The sequence below is a fragment of the Balaenoptera physalus genome (genome assembly GCF_965194825.1).
Source record: "Balaenoptera physalus genome assembly, chromosome: 20".
Taxonomy (NCBI): Eukaryota; Metazoa; Chordata; class Mammalia; order Artiodactyla; family Balaenopteridae; genus Balaenoptera; species Balaenoptera physalus.
Window position 1 is genome coordinate 6,722,751 of NC_138901.1, and position 27,156 is coordinate 6,749,906.

Consider the following 27,156-nt stretch of genomic DNA (forward strand, 5'->3'; position numbering starts at 1 on the left):
AAATCTTAAAACAGCCTGGGTCAAAAACACTCTTACTCTGACCCACTCAGCTCAAGTGACCAGCCCAAGAATACTTAAGCTTGCTTGGGCTCCGTAAACTCCCCCAGGCTGATAAAGCTCTTGAGATTCTAGGGAATCATCTTTCAGGGAGTGGGAGCAGGAACAAGGAGCAGCCCACGCTGAGATGAGATGGCCATCCACTAAGGCCACCTCCGCCAGACCACTTGGGATGTCCAGAGCTGTGAGAAGTTGGGGAAGCCCCAGGACACACTGATAATGGCCCACTAAACATCCCTATGGCCCCAGTACCTGCTGCGGCACTTGCCTGTGACCCCCAGGCAGAGCTGGTCCTTTCTTCCCAAGTCATGACTCCCTTCCCTGACACTTCCCTTCAGCCCCAAACAAAAGAAACCCAAGCAAAGGAATAGACCTTTGTCCTCCAGTCAAGGGGAATCATGGCTCCTCACCTCTCTCATTTCGGGAGGGGAGAAAAAAGTCTCTCCACTCCATGCTGCTGGGAAGTGGATTCTGAAATTCCTCTGGTTGCCCAGGTGACCCAGGGGTCCCTTCCTCAAATGATGGACACGGGTGTTCCTACCCTTGATAGCTCACCCTGAGTTCCCAAGTCTGAACCATCACGTTACTTATTCATTCGGCCAACATATAGATATTCAAGAACCCACCCTGTACCTGACATTAAACTAGGCACGGAGGATACAGCAGTGAGTAAGACAAATTCCCCACGTTCGGGCAGCCTACAGCCTGGTGGAGAGGGGGGAATCAGTAAACCCATGTGCCAATAAACAAGTTAGCTCATAAAGTTAGCTCAAAAGTAAGTACTACTTTTACTTAGGGCAATGTGACAGAGAGCAATCAGAGGTGTAGCAGGGGCCACTGCTGTTAGGGGGGTCTGGGAACGCCACCCTGGGAGGAACATTTGAGCTGAGTTGTGATAATGAAAATAAGCTTTTTTTTTTTTTTTTTTGGCCACACCACGTGACTTGTGGGATCTTAGTTCCCCGACCAGGGATTGAACACAGGCACCCGGCAGTGAAAGTGCCGAGTCCTAACCACTGGACCACCAGGGAATTCCCTTTTCTCCTCTTCTCCCTCTCTCCCTCCCTCCCTCTCTCCCTGCCTTTCTCTCTCTTTGGCAAACCTAACTACTCACATATCCGTTGGAAGACCATTCCAGAAAGAAGGAATAGCTAGTGCCAATGCCCTGAGAAGGGACCACGTGTTATCTTGTTAGAAGGATGGAAGAAAGTCCAGTGTGGGCAGAGCAGGGCAAGTGAGAGGGAGAGTAGCCAGAGAGAGGGTCTTAGGGGCAGGCAGGGACCCATGGATCCTGGGGGCCTCCTGGGCTGTGGAAGAAGCCACTGGAAGGTTACAAGCAGGGAGTGATCAGGTCTGTGCTTTAAAAAGATCCCTCTGGCTGCTGGGAGGAGAATGGACTCAGGAGCAGAGAACAAGAGGGACTCCAGGCCGGGGACTGGACTAGTTTGGTAACCATGGAGATGGCAAGCTGGGACGAGATTCAGGATTCCAGAGGGAGAGCTGCCAGGACCCTAGAATAAAGACAGCAAGTCCAGCGTCTGTATATACTCGATGACTGTCCCTGTGTGAGTAGCCGTGTACACACACACACACACACACACACACACACACACACACACACATTATCCTCCTTACACACAGTCCAGGGTGGTGGCCCAGACTCCAGACTCTGGAGCCAAAATGCCCAAGTTCAAATTCTAATTTATCCACTTGCTAGCAGTAAAATGTGGTAAGTCACTGAACCTCTCTGTACCCAGATTCCTCCTCTGTAAAATGGGGACAATAATAAAGGTGTCCTCTTAGGCTTGTGGTGAGGATTAAATTAGTTACTGTAGGTAAAGCATTTAGGGAAGAGTACCTGTTACATAGTATATTTTTTCCTATTACTGCTGTAACAAATTACCACAAATGTAATGGCTTCATTAACACAATACAGATTTATTCTCCTACAATTCTGGAGGCCAGAAGTATGAAATCAGTTTCACTGCGCTAAAGTCAAGATGTCAGCCGGGCTGGTTCCTTCGGGGGCCTCTGGGGAGGACCCGTTCCTGCCTTTTCAGCTCCTAGAGGCTGCGGCGTTCTGTGGATCCTGGCTGCATCACTCCGACCTCTGCTCCCACCATCACACTGTCTTCTCCTCTGTGACCTTCTTGCCTCCCTCCTGTAAGAACCCTTGAGCTTGTATTCAGGGCCCAGCTGGCTAATCCAGAATAATCTCCCCATCCACAAATCCTCAGCTCTGTTACATCTGCACAGTCCCTTATGCCACAGAAGGTAACATTCACAGGTTCTGAGGGTTCAGATGCCAATAACTTTTAGGACCATTATTCAGTCCACCACTCATGCTAAGCAATAAATAAACGTGAATTACTATTATTATCGTTATCATTGTGATTGCTCCCTCAGCAGCTCCAGAGTATATCCCTAGCCCCCTCCCAAGCTGTGTGGGAGAGAAAGGGATGTGGAAAGACCCCTGTCTAACTCCCAGAAGCTCCCTGAGAATAAGCCCCGAGCCCAAACCCTAGCTGGCCATGATGCTGGCTGCATCAGGCAGAGGCCTCAGTAACTGGCTGGTCCCATGAGGGGACTGAGGGGCAGGCAGAAAGCAGGTGAAGCAGGAATGTACTCAGAGGCCTCGAGTGGGTCTGAGAGGCACCCCCGGGGCACAGGCTAAGGCTTCCTGATGGTGCTGTATTCCGTGAGCTCCTCGTGGCTCCTGCTGGGAATGTGGGTGATGAGGTACCCCATGTTGCTATAGGCTGGCTCTTGATCTGAGGTTTCCAAAGACCGGGCTGCATAGGCAATGTCCTCCCTGGGAAAGGGAGCCTGCAATGAAGACGTCCTCGGGGTTAGAGAGGCTGGCAGGAGGCTGTGCCCATGGATGGAGGAGACCTTGGAGGAACCTGGAGAGACAGACCCTCCAGGGCTTCTGGAGTCTTCTCCCAGGCCCCCCAGCTCCTCCTCCCTCCACTCTGCCAGGCACCTTTAGCTCCGGCCACGGCAGAAGACACTCTGCCTCAATTCCATGCCAGGGCAGCACATTTTGCACGGAATCCCAGGTCCCTCAGCCTGTCTGAGTCTCCCCTGCCCAGCATGAGGACCGTGTCTGACCAGGATCTGAGTCTCCCAATGCTAAGACCCGGTGTGGAGGCACTTCAAATGCCAAAAGCGCGCAGGAGCTCTGCCAGCAAGTCTTTCAATGGCTGCATCTTTGCCCAGCACCCAGCCTCCCACGTGGTGGGGAGAAAGCCGGTCCTCAAAGGAGGGGCAACAGCGGGTCCGGTCTGAGCCCCACAGCAGCCCCACCAAGCACATACCATGGTGACATACTGCACTTCCCCCGCGTTGGCCTGGGCGGAGGAAGAGGACCTCCCGGAAGCCTTCTTCTGGGAGGACCCAGAGTTTTCAGTCTGCTGCAGGCTCGGGTTTGCATAGCTGATGCCCTCCAGGGGCTGAAGCACCTAGGAGAGGAAACACAGTTTCTTCTTCCACGGAGGGACGCGTGGCTCTCTGCTCCCCTGGGACCCCCTCTCCCAGCTCCCTCTGCAACCCCCATCTCCTCTTAGTCTCCCACACCTCCCCCTCCCAAGCCCTCCTCCCTTCTGGCTGATTCCAGCATATGACCGGGCCCCTTCCCCGGCCCTTGCAGCTGGGCCATGAGCATGTGGACACTTGGGCACAGGGCTCGTCTGATGCATTTGGACCTTGGTGCTCCTGGGAGATGGAAAATAAGGAAGTGAGGGAAAGGCATCTGGTGTCTCTGCTCTGACCTCGGGGACTCTCTTACCTGCTCTGGGGATATCCCAGCAGCTAAAAGACAAAAACAATCAGAGTTAGAAAGCCCATCCAGAGGCTCACAGGCGCCCTCAGGTCTGGGAAAGAAAAGAGGTGAATTAGGCTTCGGGCTCAGAGAGAAGAGACCTGGTTCTAATTCTGATCCCTCAGATGAGAAGTAAGGAGACCTCAGCCCATCTATTCCCCACATCACAGAACTGTGCGATCAGCTGCTCAGGTGGCCCTGCCAATTATCAGCTCCCCTGGGATTAGGCTCAACCTAAAACTTCTGCTGGGATTCTGCCTGTGACGCCACCATTTCTCCACCTGCAGGGGTCAACTCAAAGTCACACCTACCTTCTCCAGCTATCCAGGCTGTCAAATCCCTCCCTCCCTGGCTCCCAGGGCATTTGATTTATGTCTGTCTCATCACCCTTGTCCCACTGAATTCTGGTTGGTCTTCAGGTGGGATGCGGGCTGCTAGATGGCTAAGCCTGTTCCTCCCACGCCTTCTGGGCACGGACTGTACCAGACACAAGAGGGGCTCCATCAGTACAAGTTGTCCACGCGACGGGATTGCTCAAAGCTGCCCTCTGAGTGGCGTACTCGAGCTGGGTCATCACTGCCTGGACCTACTCTCAGGTGCCCTCTGCTTCCTGTTTCTTTCTCTCCCTGCCCTCCCCCTGCCACCGTCACGCCCCCAGTTTCGGAGACAACAAAGAAACAAGAAGATTTTCCCTATGGTTTTTAGATACTGAGGGGGACAGAAAGTATTTTTAACTTAGGTCACGGACAATACATTGGGGGGAAAGTATGATGAACAGGAGTCAGGCTCCCATCTTTCCAAACTACAAGATTCCCCAGGCTGCAGGGAGGGAGCAGTGTTAAAGACGGTCCCGTGAGCGCCCAGATCCCAGTGGGTTCTGAGAAAGGGAGGAGGGGCAATTAATGTGAGAACGTGGAAGTAGAGCCAGACAGGAAAAGTGTTTGGCCGAGGCCAGACCTCGTGATTGACAAGTGCAGACTCATGAGCCGAGGCCCTTCCCTAAAGGGCAAATATACACAGAACAAGTAGGGTAGCCTGAGAAAGGACTGAAGGGAGGAAGGGCAAAAATAGGAGTGGCCACCAACATTCTTGAGAAAACACAGAGAACTGTGTATGAGTGTGCACATGCACATGTGCGCATTCGTGTGCGGGCTATGTTGTGTGTGCATGCATGAACATGTGTTCGTGCATGTGTGTATACATCCGTGCGTGTGCATGCGTGCGTGTGCATGTGTGTATATGTTTCTCGATGCCCCCATGTCTATTCAGTACCTCCTTGACAGCCACAGGGATTCTACTAAAGTGTCTGGGTACCCTAGGAAGGCTGCCTGCCTAAGGCCATTGCCATCTCTGCCACCAGGAGCCAAACCAAGAAACAGATAGGGAGGCGGAGCAGAGAGGCAAGAAGACCATAGAGGGGGGCTTCCCTGGTGGCGCAGTGGTTGAGAATCTGCCTGCCAATGCAGGGGACATGGGTTTAAGCCCTGGTCTGGGAAGATCCCACATGCCGCGGAGCAGCTGGGCCCGTGAGCCACAATTACTGAGCCTGCGCGTCTGGAGCCTGTGCTCCGCAGCAAGAGAGGCCGCGATAGTGAGAGGCCCGCGCACTGCAATGAAGAGTGGCCCCCGCTTGCCACAACTAGAGAAAGCCCTCACACAGAAACGAAGACCCAACACAGCCATAAAAATAAATAAAAATAAATAAATTTAAAAAAAAAAAAGAAGAGCATAGAGGGATGATCAAGGCAGAACTGAGTCCAAAACCTACTGGGTTCACCTCCAAGCTCCAGCCCCTCAAACTGCCAGCTGCTGCGGCCTTTGGGACGGCACCCCTTCCAGACTGCAGGTATTCCCTTGGGCTGATGGTTCCTGGATGGCCATTCTGGCCATCAATCCCACACACTTCCACGCAGCCCAGCCCCAGCCCAGTGTCAGCCAGGTCCCCTCACCTTTCTTCTGTTGTTTCACCATTCTCCAAACCACAAGTGAGGCCACCATCAAGAGAAGAAGCAACACAGCAGAGATGAGGGGCAAGAGGATGGTGACCTTCAGGAAGACACCACTGGAAACGACAGAGGATGCCCCATGAACCCAGGCTCCCCTCCTGTCTTTGGCCTCATCCCACCCACCTGGGAGCAGGGACAGCCACTCGCCTTGAAACCTTTTGACCTACAGGCCTGAGGTTTCCAGTCTGGGAACTCCTACTCCCAGGTGCCCTCAAAGATGGTTTAAAAAAAAAAAAAAAAAGAGAGGAGGGTTCCGCAAGCTGTTTCAGTGGGTCTAGAAGCCAAACAGAAATTGTATGGCAAAGGCTCTGATAAGGTCTGCCTGCTTCTAAGCTTGCCCCCTGTACAGGCTGAACAGTGTCCCTCATCCAGTAATTCACATTCATTCAGAACTGGAGAAGGTGACCCATTGGGAAATAAGATCTTTGCAGAGGTTGTCAAGTTAAGACGAGGTCGTACTGGATGAGGACGGGCCTGAATCCAATGACTGGCGTCCTTATAAAAGGGAAATGGGGGCACACAGCCACAGAGGGAAAAGGCCATGTGATGACAGAGGCTGAGATTGGAGTGATACTGCCATAAGCCAAGGAGTGCTTGGCTTACTGGCAACCACCAGAAACTAGGAGAGAGGCCTGGGACAGAGTCTACTTTTGAGCCCAAAGAAGGAGCCAACCCTGCCGACACCTTGATTTCATTTCTGGCCTCCTGAGCTGTGAGAGCAAGTGAGAGGAGGCCCCAGCATCCTCGAGCTTGAGGGTCCGGAGACAAGCTCTGGCTGGGACCTGGAACTACAAAAGTCCCCCCTTCGGTAGAGTTTGGGCCAAGTGGGCCACAGCATCAGAGCTGGCTTACCCGCTGTTGGAGCCGGGCCTGGTCACAGCCGGGGAGCCACTGGTCTCTTCCAAGCTGACTGGCGCTGTGAACGTGTTGATAGCAGAGGTGGCAGGAGTGGTGGCCGGCACTGCAGTTGGTGCTTGGCGTACGGACCAGGTTACACACTGCTCTGCCTGCCCACCCACCCGCAGCCTTAAACATGGCTCTGAGCCGGGGGTGGGTATGGGGGTGGTGGTGGGGACCATGGGCTGCCTGAGGAGTCTGGAGCAGGGCCAAGGGAGAGGGCCTATCGCCTGGACTGCTCATATCTCCCTGGCCGCTAGGAGACTCAGAGCCTCAGAGGCAGGTGGAGCTGGCATAGGTCCAGAGAGGACGTCAAGCAGAACTTGGAAGGTTACAGGGGGCCAGGCTTGCCTCAGGACAAGGGCAGCTGGAGTTCAGCTGAAATTCAAACACTCCGGCTGCTTATGACAGGGCCTCGGCCAGTGGCCAGTGCCTCTCATCCTATTTATCCACAAGGACAGGAGCAGAATGGGGGCTATCAGCTGGCTGACATACCCAAAATCTGTGACTTCAAAGATCAGGACCAGCCCTGAGCAAAATCATAAGGTTCAGGAAGAGCCTTTACTTGGGGCAAGTTGTAAAGCTTTCACAATGGGGATGGTTACATCTCAGGAATGTTGTCAGGATTGAATGAAATGATGCTGTGCTTTGCAAGTATAACAAGCCTCACTCGTTCCCAGTGTGGTGGAGGCTCCGTTGACTGTGCGCCCACCCCCGTTGTCACAGGTGCCCAATGAGCTGGTGTCACCCGTCCGAGGGTCAGCAGAAGCAGAGCCCGACAGATAAACTTGGTCAAACCAAGGCACTGAGACCCCTGAGCCGACAAGCCCAGAGCGTTTGCATTCTAAAAGGACTTAGGAAGAGAACATCGTTAATCCCAAATGTGTAAGTGGCTCATGATGGGATTTCAGGCACCTGGGAATGCAGCCCTTTGACTGTGGAGGCCTTTCCAGACCCCAGGAATTAACCACAGCAGCCCCACTGTGCTGGGTCCTTCCCCCTGAGATGGGATATGGACCAGGGGGTGGGAGCAGCAGCTCTGAAGACCCAGCCCCAAATTCCAGAAAGAGCAGGAACACCTGGGCAACAGGGGTCCCAGGAAAACATTAGCAGAAATTAGGGTCTCCGGGTGAGACCTTCACCTTGACCTCCATGGGCAATAGACTCGGGCACTGACTGTGCAGAGGGAAAAATAATGTGTCGAGAAAGGCTTGATCCCATCCTGGAGGAGGCCCTGGGAGCCACGAGAGCCTCTAAGGGAAGCCCTGCCCCTCCCAATCCCAAGTGGTCTGTGTGGGTTCCATGAGACCTCAGGACTCCCCCACCCTCTGTGACAGTTCACTCTGAGTCACAGGTCACTAAAGAGGGACCCCAGGGATCAGGACAGAGCAGGCCCTGAAGAGACACATCTACACATACACATACTCTTACCTGGGTCAATGGTCACTTTAACTTGGACCCCATCGTCAGTTCCAAATCTCTCAATCCCACACCAGTAAGTGTCTGCATCGTTTAGCCTGAGCTTCTCCATGGTCACAGTGATGGTGCGGTTTTTCCAATTGTCCCTGATGGACGCGCGGTCCTTCTTCACCTCCTTCTCTGCTCCAGTGGTTTTAACAACGAAATTGCAGCTGCGCCAAGCAGCTCCTCGGCACCACCACTTCACGTGGGTCTCCAACCCAGGGCTGTATCGACACTGCACAGTCAACGAGCCCCCCTCTAGGCTCCTCATTGCTTTTGGGCCAGTGATGGCAGATTCTGGAAAACATGAATCCATGTACCTGTCACCTCCCATCCTGAGGGCAGGGCCACAGCCTCCTGCATCATGAATAGTTCCAATAAACCCAAGGTCCTCATGAGTTAAATAGCAGTCAAGAAAGGAATATACCTTACACGTAAAGACCTTTTGTTCTTCAAAATTCTATCAGGTCAAAGCCACCAGGAAAATCCCATAAAAGCACAACTACAGATCTCAAAGAAACAAAAACATTGACACAGAGCAATAATAGCTTCCTGTAGTTCACCCCTCTCCCCTTCTCTGTGGTCAGTAAGTCTTTCTATTTCCAGCAATGTCCTTTTGCAACCATCTCTGTGTTATGCTGGTCTGGTGGGGAGGAAAGACCAGAGGACCAATTTCCACAGAAGATGACTTTGTACTGATGGCCTCAGGAGGTTCAGCTGAAACACCCCCATCATCTAGCCCTGGAGAAACTTCCTAATGGTTCTAATTGTTTCGAGCGGTTCTACTGTAAACCACCCTGGAAGGAACACCTTTGAAATTGACCAAAACAGTGATGTTTTCCCCATGCTGTGGAATCTGTAATGCCCAGATCCCATTTCTTCCCATTGAATTGCTTCGGTTCCTTTGTCAAAAAGCAAATATGTGAGTTCTTTATGGATTTTCCGTTCTGTTCCATTGATCCATTCGTCTGTCCTTTTGCCAATCCATACTGTCTTGAATACTATAGCTTTGCAGTAAGGCAGGTATCATAGAGTAAAGCAGCATTTTCCGATATATATGTTCTTGCTCTTTCTTTCATTTTCTCACCTTTGAAAGATTCAAGATACAGAGAAATGTATCTTTATTATAAGAAAAACAACACTTCAAGCATGATGAAGAATGGCATCAGTGTCAGACCCTGGGAGGTAGTGAGGACCAGAGCAATCTGGAGAGCAAACGCCCCCCGCAGAGGCGTGGCCCCTCCCACTCAGCCCACTGTCCTCATGCAAGAAGCAGGCGGTGTATCAGATCTTTTCATTTTTCTGGAGTAGTCCAAAATCTGGGTTTGGGGTGGAACCTCTCAATTTTAAAACTCTGCCTTATTTAGAAACAACAGCAATCCTGCCTGGGCCACCCAAACCCGTCTGCCGGCAGAGCCTGCTGTCCGGGCTCAACTCAGATCCATACTCATGAGGGAGGTTCTTTCTGTCATTTTCCTTGTGTGTCTTTGTCAGGGTTGGGAGTAGAGATATGCTACTTTCACACAATTGATCTGGCACATCTCCATTTTTTTGTGCTCTGAGATAAGAACATAAATAGAGCAAAGGAATTTTGGTTTCTTTAGGACCTTAAAAAATTGGCTACAAAACTATCTGGCAAATTCTTCATTGGGGCAAATTCTTTGATTACTTAAATTGTTTTCGCCATGAATATTGACCTATTTAAGCTTTTTTATTGTTCTTTAATAAATTCTGTTCTTTTGTTTTTCCCCAAAAGTTATCTATTTTACAGTGTATTAGCATAAAGTTCTGCAAATATAAAGTATCTTTTAATAATTAAATTTTTCAAACCGATTATAATGACACATTTTGATGACATGTGCTGTTTTATTTTATTGATTACATGTGCCACAAGATTTCCTCTTTCATGTTTTTCCTCCCCCCTTCCTCTTTCTTTTTTCCTGCGTTAAACCATTTTGAGATTTAGTTGGTAAATGTTACTGTTTTTAGTTTTAAATGATTAATTTCTCATAGATATAATTTTATTTCCTTGAGATTACCACGTATCTTTTTCTAATTTGCTAAGTTTAAAACTGTGATAATTTTCTTCCTTTCTAAAATTAAATAAAGCGTGTTGAAGACTAAGTATTTACTTTTGTCCACTTTTAAACTTAAGATATAATTCACATATCATAAATTTTACGCTTTGAAAATGTATACTTCGGTGGGTTTTAGGATATTCACAAAGTTGTACAACCATCAACTCTATCCAATTCCAGAATGTTTTCATCACCTCAGAAAGAAGCCCTGTACCCATTAGCAGCGACTCCTCACCTCCCTCTTCCCTGAAGCCTCTGGTGACCACTAATCTTTCTGTCTCTATGGACTTGCCTTTCTGGACATTTCATTCTTCTTTCTGTCTCTATGGACTTGCCTTTCTGGACATTTCATATAAATGGAAGCATACAATATATGATCTTTTTTGTCTGACTTCTTTTACTTAGCATAATCTTTTTAAGATTCATCCATGTTATAACATGTGTCAATATTTCATTCCTTTTTCTGGCTGAACATTATTCCATGGTGTGGATCTGCCACATTTTGTATATCCATTCATCAGTTCATGACATTTGGGTTGTTTCCACTTTATACATCACTTTGGAACACTGTAAAAGTGCTTTTCTTATAAAACGAAGCATGAATCTATCCTATGACCTAGCAATTTCACTTCTAGATATTTATCTAAGAGAAGTTAAAAACAAATGTCCAGGGGCTTCCCTGGTGGCGCAGTGGTTGAGAGTCTGCCTGCCAATGCAGGGGACACGGGTTCGGGCCCTGGTCTGGGAGGATCCCACATGCCGCGGAGCGGCTGGGCCCGTGAGCCACAACTACTGAGCCAGCGTGTCTGGAGCTTGTGCTCCGCAACGAGAGAGGCCACGATGGTGAGAGGCCCACGCACCGCGATGAGGAGTGGCCCCCACTTGCCGCAACTGGAGAAAGCCCTCGCACAGAAACGAAGACCCAACACAGCCATAAATAAAATAAATAAATAAATAAATAAACCCAAAGTTTAAAAAAAAAAAAAAAACAAATGTCCACAAAAAAGAATTTTTATCACAGCTTTATTTATAATAACAACATATTAGAAGTAACTCAATGGAGTGGGAGGTTGGGATTAGCAGATGTAAGCTTTTATATAGAGAATGGATAAACAACAAGGTCCTACTGTATAGCACAGAGAACTATATTCAATATCCCATGATAAACCATAATGGAAAAGAATATATTTTAAAAGAATGTATATATATGTATAACTGAGTCACTCTGCTGTATAGCAGTAATTAACACAACATTGTAAATCAAAGAAAGAAAGAGAGAAAGAAAGAAAGGAAGGAAGGAAGGAAGAAAGAAAGAAAGAAAGAAAGAAAGGAAGAGAAAGAAACTGAAATGTTCAACAGGGGAACAGATAAACAAATAGTAGCACATTCATAGTAACAGCATAGTACAGAATAATAAGAAGGAGTGAATTAGTGATACACAAAACAACATGGATGAATCTCAAAAACACACTGAGTGAAAGATCAAAAGAGAATAAACTTCATGATCCCGTTTATGCCAAGTTCTACATTACGCAAAATAACCTTTGGTGATAGAAATTACAACAGTGATTCATGGGTGGGGGAAAGATTGGGAGGGACACTAAGGAACTCCAGGTGATGGAAATGTTCTGTATCTTGATAGGCGATACAAGTTACACGAATTTGTCAAAACTCATAGAATTATACACTTAAGATCTATACATTTCACTCTATGTAAATTATACCTTAATTTAAAAGACTCTTACAGGATGCATCTGGAGTTATGCTGAAGGACATTTTATAGCATTAAATGTATCTATTAGAAAAGTAAAAAGGACTTGAATTTAATAAACATATATTTCAGAAGTTAAACAAAAAACAGAAGGAGGAGTAGGAGGAAAGAAGAAAGTAGAAGAAAGGAAATAATGAAGTTAATACAAATTAATGAAGTGGAAAAAATCATATAATAAGGAAATCAACAAAGCCTAGAGTTGGTTAAAAATAAATAAATAAATAACCCTAATTAGATATTCATTACAGAAAGAGAGAGGTCTAAATAATGAATATCAGGAATGAAAATGGGGACATCAGTACATATCCTGCACACATTAAAAGGATAACAAGGACTTCCCTGGTGGCACAGTGGTTAAGAATCCGCCTGCCAATGCAGGGGACACGGGATCGATCCCTGGTCCGGGGAGATCTCACGTGCCGCGGAGCATGCGCCACAACTACTGAGCCCGCGCGCCTAGAGCCTGTGCTCTGCAACAAGAGAAGCCACCGCAATGAGAAGCCCGCGCACCGCAATGAAGAGTAACCCCCGCTCGCACAACCAGAGAAAGCCCGCGCGCAGCAACGAAGACCCAACGCAGCCAAAAAAAAAAAAGCTAACGAGGATAAGGCAATAATAGGATAGGATAATAAAAGGATATCTAGATAAGATTATGGCAATAAATCTGAAATTTTTTGGAGTAAACAGATGCCTAGCAAAAATAATACAATATGCTAAAACAACACAAAAAGATATAGAAATCTGAATAATCTTACAACTATTTAAATAAATTACATCCATTATTAAAAACCTCTCCAAAAGAAAACTCGAGACTTATACAGCTTCAATGGAGATATCTATTTACTAAACATTGAAGGAAGAAATAATGTCTACCTAATGTCTACCTACTTTAATGTCTACACAAAAAATATTCTGAAACAAAGGAAAGGAGGATGCAATCCCAAATCCATTTAATGAGACTGGCATAATCTTGATGCCAAACCCTGACAATGGCAGTGCAAGAAAGAAATATTATAAGCAAATATCACTCATGTACTTAAGTGCAAAAGTCTGAAATGAAAAACCAGCAAGCTGAATCCAGGGAATCTTTTTAAGATTCATGCATGTTATAACATGTGTCAGTATTTCATTCCTTTTTATGGCTGGTCACTAGCCCATGGATCTGCCACATTTTGTATATCCATTCATCAGTTCACAACATTTGTTTTTCCCACTTTACACTAAGAGCCCACATGCCACGAGGTCAACACCCATTCATGGTTTTCTAAACATTCTTAGCAAATTAAGAGTAGAACTTGCTTTATCTGATAAAGATTATCTATTAAAAGCCTCAGCAAATACCACAATTAATGTGAGACATTGGCATATACTTTATAATAATGTGTTAACCTGGACATTGATCCTGTATCCACTTTTCTGTACAGGTGCTGTTTTCTGAAATTCTGACCAACGTAGTGAGACATGGAAAAATATAAAATATATAATTATTGGGGGGAAATAATAACAGTTAGAGAAAATTTTTAAATCTTAAGTTTAAAAGGATTTTCATTTATAATGGAATTCAACAGAGTGGCTAAAGACACAATAAATATATTAAAATTAATGGCTTTCCTATAAACCAGTAACAAGTAGTTGGAAAATAAAATGGAAAAGTGCTCATTTACAATAGTAATAAAGGTGCATTAAATACCAAGGAATAACTTTAACAGAAACAACCAGGACTTATAGAAAAAAAAACCATACACGAACACAATGAAATTTTCTTGACAGACATAAAGGTTTAAATATAAAAGAAGGGCTTCCCTGGTGGCGCAGTGGTTGAGAATCTGCCTGCCAATGCAGGGGACACGGGTTCGAGCCCTGGTATGGGAAGATCCCACATGCCGCGGAGCAACTAGGCCCGTGAGCCACAACTACTGAGCCTGCGCGTCTGGAGCCTGTACTCCGCAACAAGAGAGGCCACGATAGTGAGAGGCCCACGCACCGCGATGAAGAGTGGCCCCCACTCGCCGCAACTAGAGAAAGCGCTCGCACAGAAACGAAGACCCAACACAGCCACAAATAAATAAATAATTAAATAAAAAGTGTCATTTTTAAAAATAAATAAATAAATCTAAAAGAAGAGCTCTGTTATGATCACGAATGAAAATGCTGTATATTATAAAGATTTTCCTCCTTCCCAAATACATTTATAGATTTAACTCAAAACCTCCAGAACATTTTTAGAGCATGTACATTTTTTTCAGATAATCTCCATCTATACACATGTGTGTGTATATATATGGATATGTATGGCTATGTAATAAATATTATATTTAATATATGCTAGAGATTATTTGAATAAATGAAGAGACAAGAATTTTTAACATATTAAAGATGAGCAGTAAGGAGGGACTTGCCTGCCAGATATCAAAATAGTACCAGGCCAGGGGCTTCCCTGGTGGCACAGTGGTTAAGAATCTGCCTGCCAATGCAGGGGACAAGGGTTCGATCCCTGGTCCAGGAAGATCCCACATGCCACGGAGCAACTAAGCCCGTGCGCCACAACTACTGAGCCTGCACTCTAGAGCCCACGACCCATGACTACTGAGCCCGCATGCCACAACTACTGAAGCTCTAGAGCCTAGAGCCCGTGCTCCACAGCAAGAGAAGCCACCACAATAAGAAGCCAGCACACTGCAACAAAGAGTAGCCCCTGCTCTCCGCAACTAGAGAAAAGCCCACGTGCAGCAACAAAGACCCAACGCAGCCAAAAATAAATAAATAAATAAATATTTTAAAAATAAATTTAAAAAAATAAAATAGTACCAGGCCATAATAAAGAAACCAGTTTGTGAATCTAACAAGACTAGATACACATATCAATAGGACACAGTCAATACCCTAAAAACAGACCTAGTCTATTTAACAATTTCACATATACCATAGAAGACTAAAACAATAAACAGAGAAGGGAAGGGTTAAGGCATTACCCTATCCTGTCACCTCTCAGTGTGCTCCATTTAGGTAAATATAGAGAGATTAAGGAGGTCAGCATAAAATAGCAAAGCATTTTTTAAACTGAAAGAAAACAGAAGTGAAGCTCTATAAAATTCCTGGATGACAGGGAGATCTTTCGAAACTTGAAATCAATGGACAACAGGAAACAAGAAAGAGTTAGTAGTGAATTTGACTGCATGCAAATATAGCATTGGACATACCAATAAAAAAAGACTGAAAAAGCAAAGAACAGACTGAGAGAAATATTTAGAACAAATAACATAGAAAAGGATTAGTAGAGTTTCTCTCGATTAAGAGTGTATAGAAGAAAAACATTAATACCCCATTTGGAAAACTGATGAGAGATAAGAGGCAAGTCACAAAGAGGAAATTCAACGGCTAATAAAATTCAAATGTTTCACTTAAATAATCTAGCAAATAAGAAATGTGGAAGACAACACCATTTTTCACATAACAAACCAATCAAGTTTTGATGACTCACTTTTTGCTGACGGGGGCCAGGTGGTCCAGGCACTGTGAGAATATGCTGGAAGGAATGTAGCTTGTTCAGCCATACAGAAAGCCATATGGCAGTCATATGTATCAAACATAGTCATGCCCTTTGCTCCAGTAATGCTACATCTAGGATTTGGTTCTCAGGAAATAATCAGAGAGGCTAACAAAAACGGTGTGCACAAAGATTCATCACATAATTAGCAAAAATAAAGGAAACAAAGTTAACTTCCATCAATTAGGGAAATAAGTATATAATGAAATATAATGCAAACACTGCTAATTATGCTTAGAAATATTTTTAATTATGTGGAAAATTCTCATATGAAGTGAAAATAAGGGTTTAAAAAAATCGTATGCGGTATAATACCAATGAACTTTTTAAATATGCATAGAAAACAAAGATTAAACATAAATAAACCAAAATCCTAACAACTGGTCACCTCGGGCATTAAGACAGACATAAGGTTTTTTTATTTTTCCTAATTCTTCATTTTTTTCCTGTACTTTCCCAACTGTCAACAATGAGCATTTACTACTTTCAAAATCATAGGAAAAACAAATGCCTAGACAGGGCTGTTTAATAGTGTGGTAGGCAGAGCAATGGCCCCTACAGATGTCTGTGTCCTAACCCCCAGAATCTGTGAATATGTTCACCCTTACATGGCAAAAAGGGACTTTGCAGATGTCATTAAATTAGGGATCTTGAGATGGAGAGATTATCCTGGATTATCCCGGTGGCCCAATATAATCAGAAAAGTCCTTAAGCGAGGGAGGCGGGAGGGTCTGAGTCAGGGAAGGAGTGATGACAATGGAGCGGGGGCTGAAGTGATGTGGGACCACACGCCAAGGAAAGCAGGCAGCCTCTGGACTTCCCTGGCGGTCCAGTGGTTAAGACTCTGCGCTTCCACTGCAGGGGCCGCAGGTTTGACCCCTGGTGGTCGGGGAAGTTCCGCATGCCACAAGGTGTGGCAGGCAGCCTCTGGAAAGCCTCTGGAAGTCGAGGAATCAAATTCTCCTCCTAGAGCCACCAGAAGGAACGCTGCCCTGTTGACTCACTTTAGACTTCTGATCTCTAGACTGTAACATTATAAACTTGTGCTGTTCTAAGCCACTAAGTTTGTGGTCATTTGTCCCAGCAACCCTAGGATTCTAACGTGGATGGCCATTCCATCTTTAGTTGTCATTTAGTATCAGATCTGACCCTTGGACCATCTGTTCCACTCACTTCTCGGACCCCTCTTCCAGGTGCCCACTCCCCATCAACCTCAGCAGAGCACTGGCTCTGCTGTGGGAACCCTCCTGGCACAGAGGCAGCCTGGAGCTCCAAGAAGCAGCATCTTCCCCGGGCATGGTTACTCACAGCCTAGATGATCAGGAATAATCCTAGATCAGGTGGAAGCTGAGCCCCAGGGGGAGGTGAGGGGCTCACTGTCAGTGAGTGACTGTTGGGACTGGACCCCGCCTCCGGCTCAACGGGGGACATCAGCTAATTTCCACTCTGGGTCAGCACGTCTGGGGTCTTGTCCACCTCTGCCACCACTTACGGTGAGGCTTAAGTTGGACAAGACAGCTAATTTTTCTCTGAAAAAACTAGGGTCATTAAAACTCTCTTTTCTCTCAGAAAATGAATGCTATAAAGCCCGGTGGGAACTTTCTGGGGTTTTTTCTTGGGTACTTTTAAAACAATGAACTCTTGCGAAGAGGGAAGTAGTGCTGGTTAAATGTGTTACTTGCAATCGGAAGTTCTACGGGAAAGGCTGGTGACAGGGGGCACAGAGGTTCCCACTGAAGCCTGGCTTCCTGTTAGTGCACAGCCTAGCCTGTTCCACTGCAGACAGATATCCCCGCTCTGCCTCAATCATTCCTAAACCATATACACACGCACGCGCGCACACACACACACACACACTACTCTCACATCTGCTCACCATCAAGATCCCCTGTTCCCAGATGTCAGAGAAAAAAAAGCAATCCTTTATGTGCATTCCCTGCCTTGCTCGTCAATTTGTCCCCTGACTCCTCACCCAAAATCTATCTTCTCTGTTTCTACACCGAAACTCAAGGCTGAGCATCCACAAGGCACCCACAGCCGCCGGGAGGAAGAGAGCCACACATCTCTCTCCTCCCCAGAGACCTTCTCCCCAAAGAGATAATAGTATCCTCCCAATCGGCCCCACCAGGCTGTTGTGAAGTGTGTAAGGAAGCCACAAGGCCTTTCTGTTCCTCAAACGTACCACGGCCAAGCTCGTTTCCACGTCAGAGCCTTGCTGTTCCCTGTGCCTGAAAAGATGTCCCTGACCTGAAGTGCCTGCTTCTTCTCGTCTTCCAGGTCTCAGCTCAGGCGGCTCCGCTTCAGAGGGCTTCTTCTAAGCCCACCCTATCGAAAGCACAGCCCCCACCCCCTGAGTCAGGGCATCCAGCTAAGCTCTGTTCACAGCATGTGTCAGGGCTTGGAAGCATCATTTTCATTTCTATGCCAGATGGAACGAATGGTCCAATCAGACCACGTAAAAGAGTCACGGGTCACAAAGGGATGTCCCGTTGTCATGCCCTCTGGAGACTCAGATCCAAATGCAACCACAGAAACTCTTCTCAGGAGAACACGACTGCTCCTAGTTCTTCTCTCTGCTCCTTAATTATTTTCTTTTTTCTTTTTTTTTTTTTTTTAATAAGAATATTTTATTTATTTATTTATTTATTTTTGGCTGTGTTGGGTCTTCGTTTCTGTGCGAGGGCTTTCTCTAGTTGCGGCAAGTGGCGGCCACTCTTCATCGCGGTGCGCGGGCCTCTCACTGTCGCGGCCTCTCTTGTTGAGGAGCACAAGCTCCAGACGCGCGGGCTCAGTAGTTGTGGCTTCCGGGCCTAGTTGCTCCGCGGCATGTGGGATCTTCCCAGACCAGGGCTCGAACCCGTGTCCCCTGCATTGGCAGGCAGATTCTCAACCACTGCGCCACCAGGGAAGCCCAATTATTTTCTTATGAGATATAATTCACATACCATGTAATTCACCCTTTTAAAGTGTACAGCTCAGTGGTTTCGTAAGATATTCACAAAGCTGTGCAAACATCAGCACTAATTCTGCAACACTGTCACCATCTCAAAAAAGATAACCCTATACTCATTAGGAGTCCCTTCCGCTTACTCCATCCCCCAGGCCCTGGCAACCGCTAATCTACTTTCTGTCTCTATGAATTTACATATTCTAGACTTTTCATATGAACGGAATCATACAAAGTACAGCCTTTTGTGTCTGGAGTCTTTCACTGAGCTTAATCCAGGTTGCAGCAAGTGTCAGTACCTCATTCCTTTTTATGACTAGTAGTATACCATGGTATGAGTATACCACGTTTCATTTATCCATCCATCAGTTGATGTGCATTTAGATTGTTTCCACTTTTTAGCTATTATGAACTATGTTGCCCTGAACATTTGCATACCAGTTTTTTGTTTGTTTTTTTAAATAAATTTATTTATTTATTGGCTGTGTTGGGTCTTCGTTGCTGCACACAGGCTTTCTCTAGTTGCGGCGAGCGGGGGCTACTCTTTGTTGTGGTGCGCGGGCTTCTCATTGCGGTGGCTTCTCTTGTTGCGGAGCATGGGCTCTAGGTGCGCTGGCTGCAGTAGTTGTGGCTCGCGGGCTCTAGAGCTCAGGCTCAGTAGTTGTGGTGCACGGGCTTAGTTGCTCCGTGGCATGTGGGATCTTCCCAGATCAGGACTCGGACCTGTGTCCCCTGAACTGGCAGGTGGATTCTTAACCACTGCGCCACCAGGCATACAAGTTTTATACATGGACATTTGTCTTCCATTCTCTGGGATATATACCTAGGAGTGGAATTGCTGGGTCATGCGGTAACTACCTGTTTAACATTTTCAAGAATGTCAAATTGTTTTCCAAAGTGGCTGCACCATTTTAAAATCCCATGAGCAATGTCCTCTCCAGGTAATGTTACGAGTCTCAATTATTTAATTCTATGAAACTAGAAGGAGAAAGATTTGGTCGGGGGGGTGGTGCGTGTTACAGCAATCATATTGTTCCCTGTCCGTTAGATGTATTCACTCATTCAACTAATACTTACTATTTGTCTAATCTGCACCTGCCATGGTTGTAGGCACAAAAATCCTGGCCCTCTTGAAGCTTACATTCTATCAAGGTGGGGGAAGGGAGAGGGCAAGCCATGGAGAAAAATAATGCAGGAATTGCTTTTTTTATTTCCTTTGGCCTCACCGCACAGCATGTGGAGGGATCGAACCTGTACCCCCTGCAGTGGAAGCACAGTCTTAACCACTGGACCACCAGGGAAGTCCTGGGAATTGCTGTTTTAATTAGGGTCATCAATGAAGGCTTCAGTGAGAAGCAAAGATGTGAAAGATGTGAGGACTCAAGCCTATGGCTATCTGAGGAAGAGCACTCTGGGCAGACTGAACAGCAAGTGCAAAGGCCCTGAGGCAGGAGTGTGCCTGGCATGTTCAAAGAACATCTAAGAGGCCAGTGTGGCTGAAGTGGGGGAGCAGAGTAGAAGAGGAGACCAGGGAGATGATATGGTGCGGGACCCAGACGGTGTCACCTTGTAGCCTCTGTAAGGACTCTGGATTTTTACTCTGAGTAACATGGAGGTCGTTGGAGGGTTTTGGCCAGAGGAGAGACAGGATCTGGCTTACATTTTCAAAGAATCATTGTGGGATATGAGAGAAGAGATGGATGCCCCCGGGGTTCTGCCTGAGCACCTGAAAAGATGGAGTTGCCAAACACAAAGATGGGAGAGAAAGGAATTCGAGGGGAGAAGATGTGGTCAGGTCGCATTTGAAATGTCAACATCTGAGTGAAGATGTCGAATGGGCAGCTGGAGAGAAGATTCTTGAGTTCAGGGAGATGTCCAGCCTAGGGATATAAACACGGGGATCATCTGTATGGAGATGGTATTTAAAGCCAAGAGAGGAGGTGAGATCAACAAAAGGATGACTCTAGATAGAGAAGGTGCCCAAACACTGAGCTCTGAGGTCCCCCAACATTTCAAAGTCAGGAAAATCCCCTTGACTTTTAATCAAAATGGTATCCATGGGACTTCCCTAGCAGTCCAGTGGTTAAGACTCCAAGCTTCCAATGCAGGGGGGGTGTGGGTTCGATCCCTGGTTGGGGAACTAAGATCCCACATGCTGCACGGCGTGGCCAGAAAAACATGGTATCCATCAACTTCAAGTTGCCTTCAACCCTCTGTCTCTGCTCACAGCCCTGTCCCCTTTTCCTCTTCATTCTACCAAGCTAACCTCCTCTTGACCTTTCCATTCTACTATTTCCTTCCCCAAAAGCCTAGAACTGCCTCTCCCTCTCCATCTGGCAAACTCCCGCTTCCCTTCTTTCCGGGCCCCCTTCCCCCTCACCCCTTCCCCAGAGCCTTCCCTTGCTCATAAAGCTTTCTGGAAGGTGACAGTGCAGGAGCGAATATTCACCAGCTCTCTCCTGAGCAACTAGGGCGCCTCTGCTTTTCTGTGACCAGTGGGGGCCATCAGTCTGTCCATTTTGAATGACCAGCCCCTGGGGGGGGTCAGGAGTTATGCCTGGTTCTGGGTTCATCATGAAGACCATGCTCCGTATTTCTGCATTGGCCGTTGTGGGCACTGCAACCCTGGGTGAGGGATTGAGTGGATGAAACACACACAGGCTCACGACCGGGAGGAACTGCTTAGAAAGGGGGTTGGTTTCTCAGCAGGACACCTTGCTGGGCTCCCTCCTCCCTCTGCCAGCCACCTCCTCCTGCCCCATAGGCTCTTCCCGCGAGAACAGACCCAGGCCCAGCTCACCTGCAAGCCGGCGGAGGAGGAAGAACAGCAGCAACAGGTGCATTTTCTCTTCGCACAGGTCCTCCTCGGTGGAGCGAGTCAGCGAGAACCAACTGCAGTCTGCTTCATCTTCCAGCCCTTCTGCTTTCACTTCTTCTCACTCTTGTACTTCCTCCTTCAGGCCCTTCCCACTGGCGAACGAGACAAAAGAGGAAGGAGGTGGAATGGGTGAGATTTCAAGGCACTTAGCAATGCCAGAAGTGATCACAAATAAGCTTTTGAGAAATACCTCCCTGTCCGGAGCCATGATGGGTTCTCTAAAAGGAGAACTTTGCTCCTTCTTGGCCTTGAAGTTTGCAGACCCACCAGTTCTGAGCAGCTCTTAACTCAGTCCTTCTCCGTTGGTGGGAAGACTGGGATGGGGGAAACCAGCCCCACTGGAGAAGTAGTGGGGAGCTAAGGCTGATGCACACAATGTCCTAAGTGTGGAATTTCAAGCGTAGCCAAATTCTCGGGAGCCTGGAAGGTCAGGAGTTCCACTGTATCGCGGGGGGCTTGAGCCAAAGTCTGAGAAGAGATTCTAGATTCCAATCTAGACCAGAGATTGGAATGAGGGGGTGAGGGGGGTAACAAAACCCAGACTACCTACTAAAAGAAAGGGGCTCAAAGAGTAGGGACACGGGTATTCCCTGGGGGTCCAGTGGTTACGGCTCCGCACTTCTTCCACTACAGTGGGCACGGGTTCGATCCCTGGTCGGAGAACTAAAAAACAGAGTAGGGACAAGTGAGCAGGGAACTATTGGTCCAATGGGCAAGAGGGGCCTCTGTCCTGAGAACACACCAGGAACTCTTGTTGCTGTGCCCCAGCTTACAAGGCGAGAATCCATGGATATCGATTCCAGCCTGAATCCTCCAGAAACTTGTCAATTATACTTTCCTGAAGAAACCAGCTCATTGTTCGTGGCTATTACCCCCTAGCTCCTCACCCCCCGACACACACCTTGTAATAACTATCTGTTGCAGTGGGAAGAAAGGATGCACCAGCTTCGCCTGTCTGACTCCCTTTCTTTTTTGACAATTTCATGCCCATCTCCCACCCGTCTCCCCCATCAGAATCCCAGCAAGACCTGGGGTTAAGCACAGAAATTAGGAAAGGATTGGACCTTTCTCATATTTTGTTCCTGGAGCCACTTTTGCTGTGTGTCACACATACCTTGTGACATCTTGAGGAGCGAGTGAATCCCAGGGAGAGATATAAGCCCTCACAGGTTCATCAGGAGTGAGTAGGCGTCAGGAGGGTTATCTGCACAGAAAAACGCAGCAGCTAATAAGCCAGGATGTGGCCGGAATTGGCCTCTCACTTTACATACCTCCAGACCGTAAAATAAGGTCAACAATACAGGGTGAGAGCTCGGTCAGCCCTTGGTCCCCGCTGCTCAGCAAAGCCATCATCGGCCTGGGGCACTGAACAGCTATGCCAAGAGACATTGGGCCCCAGCAAACAGGAACACCATTTGGCTTCCAGGGGAAATGACCAAGGAATTAAGCAATTTGAAGCACCCTGAAAAATAAGGGACAGGTGTTTTGAGGGATGTGAGGTAATCTTTCCTTTCTTGGGAGCAGGCAGTAGGAGTAAACAGCCTCTGAACTACCCAAAACTCTGCCTGTGGCCTGACCCTCTGCTCCTGGGCCCTCCTGGATCAAGAACAGAAATTCTCCTTTGAATCAAGAAAAGAGAATTCTCTGAGCATCTTTAAGTGATAGCAAGTCTGTTCCTCTAAACAAATGCCTCTGGGCACTAGGGGAGCGTCAGGCTATTCTGGGGGCCCTGTGTCCTCAAAGACCAATTTGAGGCCCTCATCCTGGCTTGGCCATTGACGTCTGCATGAGCAGTTACCTTCAATGGCCTCCAATGTCCCCATCTGCGAAGGAAGGAATTGGACGGGTCGTCTGAGATTCCCCTGCCCCGAGGCACCTGTGTGTGTGTGCGTGAATATGTGTATGTGTGCACACGTGCGCGTGCATGTATGAGCACACGTGTGGTGTGTTCCTGTTTGTATGTGGGCCCATGTGTGGGAGCTGTGTTACAAGTGTGTAATGCATTGTGCGTGCTAGTGCTGTGTGTGCACATATGTAGTGTGTGTGTTTTGTGTGTGTGTTGATGCAATCATCGGGTTCTCCTGGTGACAAGGAGCAAGTAGCTTGCTCGAGCTACTTCTCTAGCTCATATTGGACTTACAAACTACAGTCTTTTCAGAACCCAATCTGTTCTCAGGGGGAGGAGCTCCTGTATTGAAAGGGCCAGTTTCATTGAGTCTCTCTCACTCTGGAATAGAAGGTCCACGAGATGTCTGTTCCAAGACCCACTGGAGAATTACAAAACCAAAGTCTAAACCAGGTGGAACTGAAGAAAACCAAGGAACTAAGCCTCTCCATGGAGGAACGACAACAAACAACGTTCAGCCAGACTTCACCAGGACCAGAGCAGATGTTTGTCCAGAATGCAGGCACCCCTGGGCTGAAGAAGCCTCACTCTGGGCTCTGCCACCAGCATGACAGTGGCTCTGCTGCGCTCCCCTTCTCAGCTCTGCTCACTGGGGTGGCTAGATTCCCGCTTCTTTGTGAAAGTGAGGAAGAGGTGAATTTGCCACGAATCCGATGGTGTCGGCACCCCTCACTCGACCAGACCCTTATATCAAATTTTGTATTCATAACTTGGGGATCCTTTTTTTCTTCAAAAGGGCCCCCAACATTGTATAAGCTTCAGGCCTGTGATAGATGGTCCCACCCTGGATATCTACCCTTCGACCCCCTAGTTCTTCTCACAAAGAGGCAGAGTCTCTCCCCCCTCCACTTGAGTCTGTACCAGACTTAGGATCTACTTTGCCCAAGAAAATGCAGCAAAAGTGATGCTGGGACTCCTCTGGTGGTGCAGTGTTAAGAATCCACCTGCCAATGCAGGGGACACGGGTTCGAGCCCTGGTCTGGGAAGATCCCACATGCCGCGGAGCATCTGGGCCCGTGTGCCACAACTACTGAGCCTGCGCGTCTGGAGCCTGTGCTCCGCAACAAGAGAGGCCGCGATAGTGAGAGGCCCGCGCACCACGATGAAGAGGGGCCCCGCTGGCCGCAACTAGAGAAAGCCTTCGCACAGAAACGAAGACCCAACACAGCCAAAAATAAATAAATTAATTGAAAAAATTAAAAAAAGGAAGCGTGGCACGGCCAAAAAAAAAAAAAAGGATGGTTTTAAAGCTTTGGAGAGTAGAACCAGCTCACATTTCTTTTTGGTGGAAATGCCTCCAGAGACTATGACCACAAATTCCCCTTCGTCACGTTGGACTTGCAAACTACAGTCTTTTCAAAACCTAACTTGTTCACAGGTGAAGGAGCTCCTGTATTGAAAGCATCAGGTTCGTTGGGTCTCTCCCACTCTGGATTAGAAGATCTGTGACGGCTGTATCCCCAGGGGCTAAAGCCACATTTAACACTTAGTAGATTCTCAATAAAGTAATTGGTGGAAAACGAATAAACAAATGAACCATTTTTACTGCATTGTCATTCTTCCCCTAGCCGTGTAACCTCTGCTAAGAAACTCTGTCTAGCACCTAGGAACCCGTCATAAACCATAATTGTTCTCAGCAACTGTCCCCAACCCTTTCGGTTCACCTTGGACCCAACCTCACTCCATCTTTTCTACCCACTATGTGCTACGTTCCATATTTCACATAGTTACCATATTGAACCCTCACTACAAATCTAGGGGAAAGGTGATGTTATTCCTATTTTTCAGGTAAAGAAATCAAGGCTCAGAGAGCAAGTACCTTGCCCAAGGTCACATGGCTAATAACTGGCAAACCCAGGATTCAGCCCCAGGTCTGGCTCATATAAGCATGCCATCCTGCTTCCTGCTGGAGAGGCTGAGAAAGAAGCCAGCTGCCCTTTGATTCTGTTCAGTGCTGACAATGAAGAAGAAGTTCAGCATCAAAGAGTTAATAAGACAGAGCATCCTTGAGCTGCTTGTCCTCAGGGTATCCACTCCGAGGCTGTTTTTTTTTAAATTTTATTGAAATATAGTTGATTTACAGTGTTGTGTTAATTTCTGCTGTACAGCAAAGTGATTCAGTTATTCATATACATATTCTTTTCCATTATGGTTTATCACAGGACTGAATATAGTTCCCTCTGCTATTCAGTAGGACCTTGTTGTTTGTCCATCCTATATATAATAGTTTGCATCTACTAATCCCAAACTCTCAATCTTTCCCTGCCCCCCACACTTGGCAACCACAAGTCTGTTCTCTATGTCTGTGAGTCTGTTTCTGTTTTGTAGATATGTTCCTTTGTGTCATGTTTTAGATTCCACATATAAGTGTTATCATATGGTATTTTTCTTTTTCTGACTTACTTCGCTTAGCGTGATAATCTCTAAGTCCATCCCTGTTGCTGCAAATGGCTTTATTTCATTCTTTTTAATGGCTGAGTAATATTCCATTGTGTATGTGTACCACATCTTCTTTATCCATTCATGTGTCAATGGACATTTAGGTTGTTACCATGTCTTGGCTATTGTAAATAGTGCTGCTATGAACATAGGGGTGCATGTATCTTTTCGAATTATAGTTTTATCTGAGTAAAGACAAAAAAACCTTCCGCAAAAGTGAAAAAATGTGTTATCGTGAACTGGAAACTGATTTAACAAAGCAAGTGACTGATAACACCGGCATTGAACATTTTCCAGGTCTAATGCCCCTCTAGTCTGCAGTCTATGGAATGAGAAACTGAGTCTCAACCAAGCTCTTGTCCAGGAATTCAGGCAGAGGCAAAACTTCTTTTTGAGAAAAACATAGGTCTCCAGAGAGTGAGTTTACCCCCTACTAGGATCAGAAGATGAAAGGGTTCTTTGATTTTCAGAACAGAGTGTCTGTCATCTCTGCTGCCTGCTCCTCGGGTATCCAAGGTGCATAACATCTGCTGAAACGGATGAAACGGAATAGCTGCTATTCAGGCTCCCTTTGCCCAAAGAGCCTGATCCTTTTTAAAGCACATTTTAGTGAGCTAGATTTATTTGCAAAAATAAAATCAAGTATTTTTAAGCAACAGTTAGGCTAAACATTGGCATTCTTCTTGGCTTTTACCAGAGTTGTCCTAGCTCACCATGCTTCCCCAACACAGACACAGACTTTTTCAGATTACAAAAGTAATGTGTGGGACTTCCCTGGTGGTCCAGTGGTTAAGACTCCGTGCTTCCACTACAGGGGGCATGGGTTCGATCCTTGGTCAGGGAACTAAGATCCCATGCTGTGTGAGGCGTGGGCAAAATAAATAAATTAATTAATTAATTAATTATTTTAAAAAGCTTATGCAAAACCAGCATATACACCTAAGTGAAGTACACATAGGTCATCATACAAGCAGACCTCTCTGCCCCTTCTTCTTTTGCTTAATAATATAGTTTTTCCCAAACAGCACATATAGATCTTCCTCATTCTTTTATCATTCCCAATATTGCATTGTATGTACATTCTAGAGTTTATTTCACCCGTACCAACTGCTTAATTATTTGCTCCTACAAATGCTACAATGAGCAGCCTTGTACACATATCTTGGTGTACTTTTGCAAGCAAAGCCATAGAATTGCTGAGTCAAAGGAATTTGCTTTTGTAACTCTGCTATTGTCAACTGCTCTCCAAAATGCCCCAATGTAGACTCCCACCAACGATGTATGTGTGAGTACCTGCTTCCCCAAGTCTCAGCCAATATTGACCATTATCAAAGTTTTATCGAACCTTT

The 27,156-nt window shown here is 46.7% G+C and overlaps 2 protein-coding genes across 3 annotated transcripts in view; one reads left to right on the top strand and one right to left on the bottom strand.

The window, feature by feature from the left end:
• RAB37 (RAB37, member RAS oncogene family) overlaps positions 1–27,156 on the top strand; it is a 73,921-nt gene that overhangs the window by 21,763 nt on the left and 25,002 nt on the right. The window lies entirely within an intron of this gene.
• Positions 1,976–24,308, bottom strand: CD300LF (CD300 molecule like family member f; the record flags this gene model as incomplete). 2 transcript variants are annotated; one of them, XM_082440539.1, is made up of 9 exons in its annotated part: positions 21,385–24,308; positions 8,212–8,538; positions 6,736–6,856; positions 5,827–5,939; positions 3,845–3,867; positions 3,679–3,771; positions 3,375–3,518; positions 2,738–2,883; positions 1,976–2,217 (listed from the first exon to the last, which is right to left on the bottom strand). In XM_082440539.1, the coding sequence occupies exons 1-9, from the start codon at positions 21,425–21,427 to the stop codon at positions 2,121–2,123; spliced, it is 1,107 nt and encodes a 368-aa protein (XP_082296665.1). In that variant the 5' UTR covers positions 21,428–24,308. The 2 variants fall into 2 exon arrangements, with proteins under 2 accessions (XP_082296665.1, XP_082296666.1); XM_082440540.1 differs by lacking the exons at positions 1,976–2,217; positions 3,679–3,771 and having other exon boundaries at positions 2,728–2,883.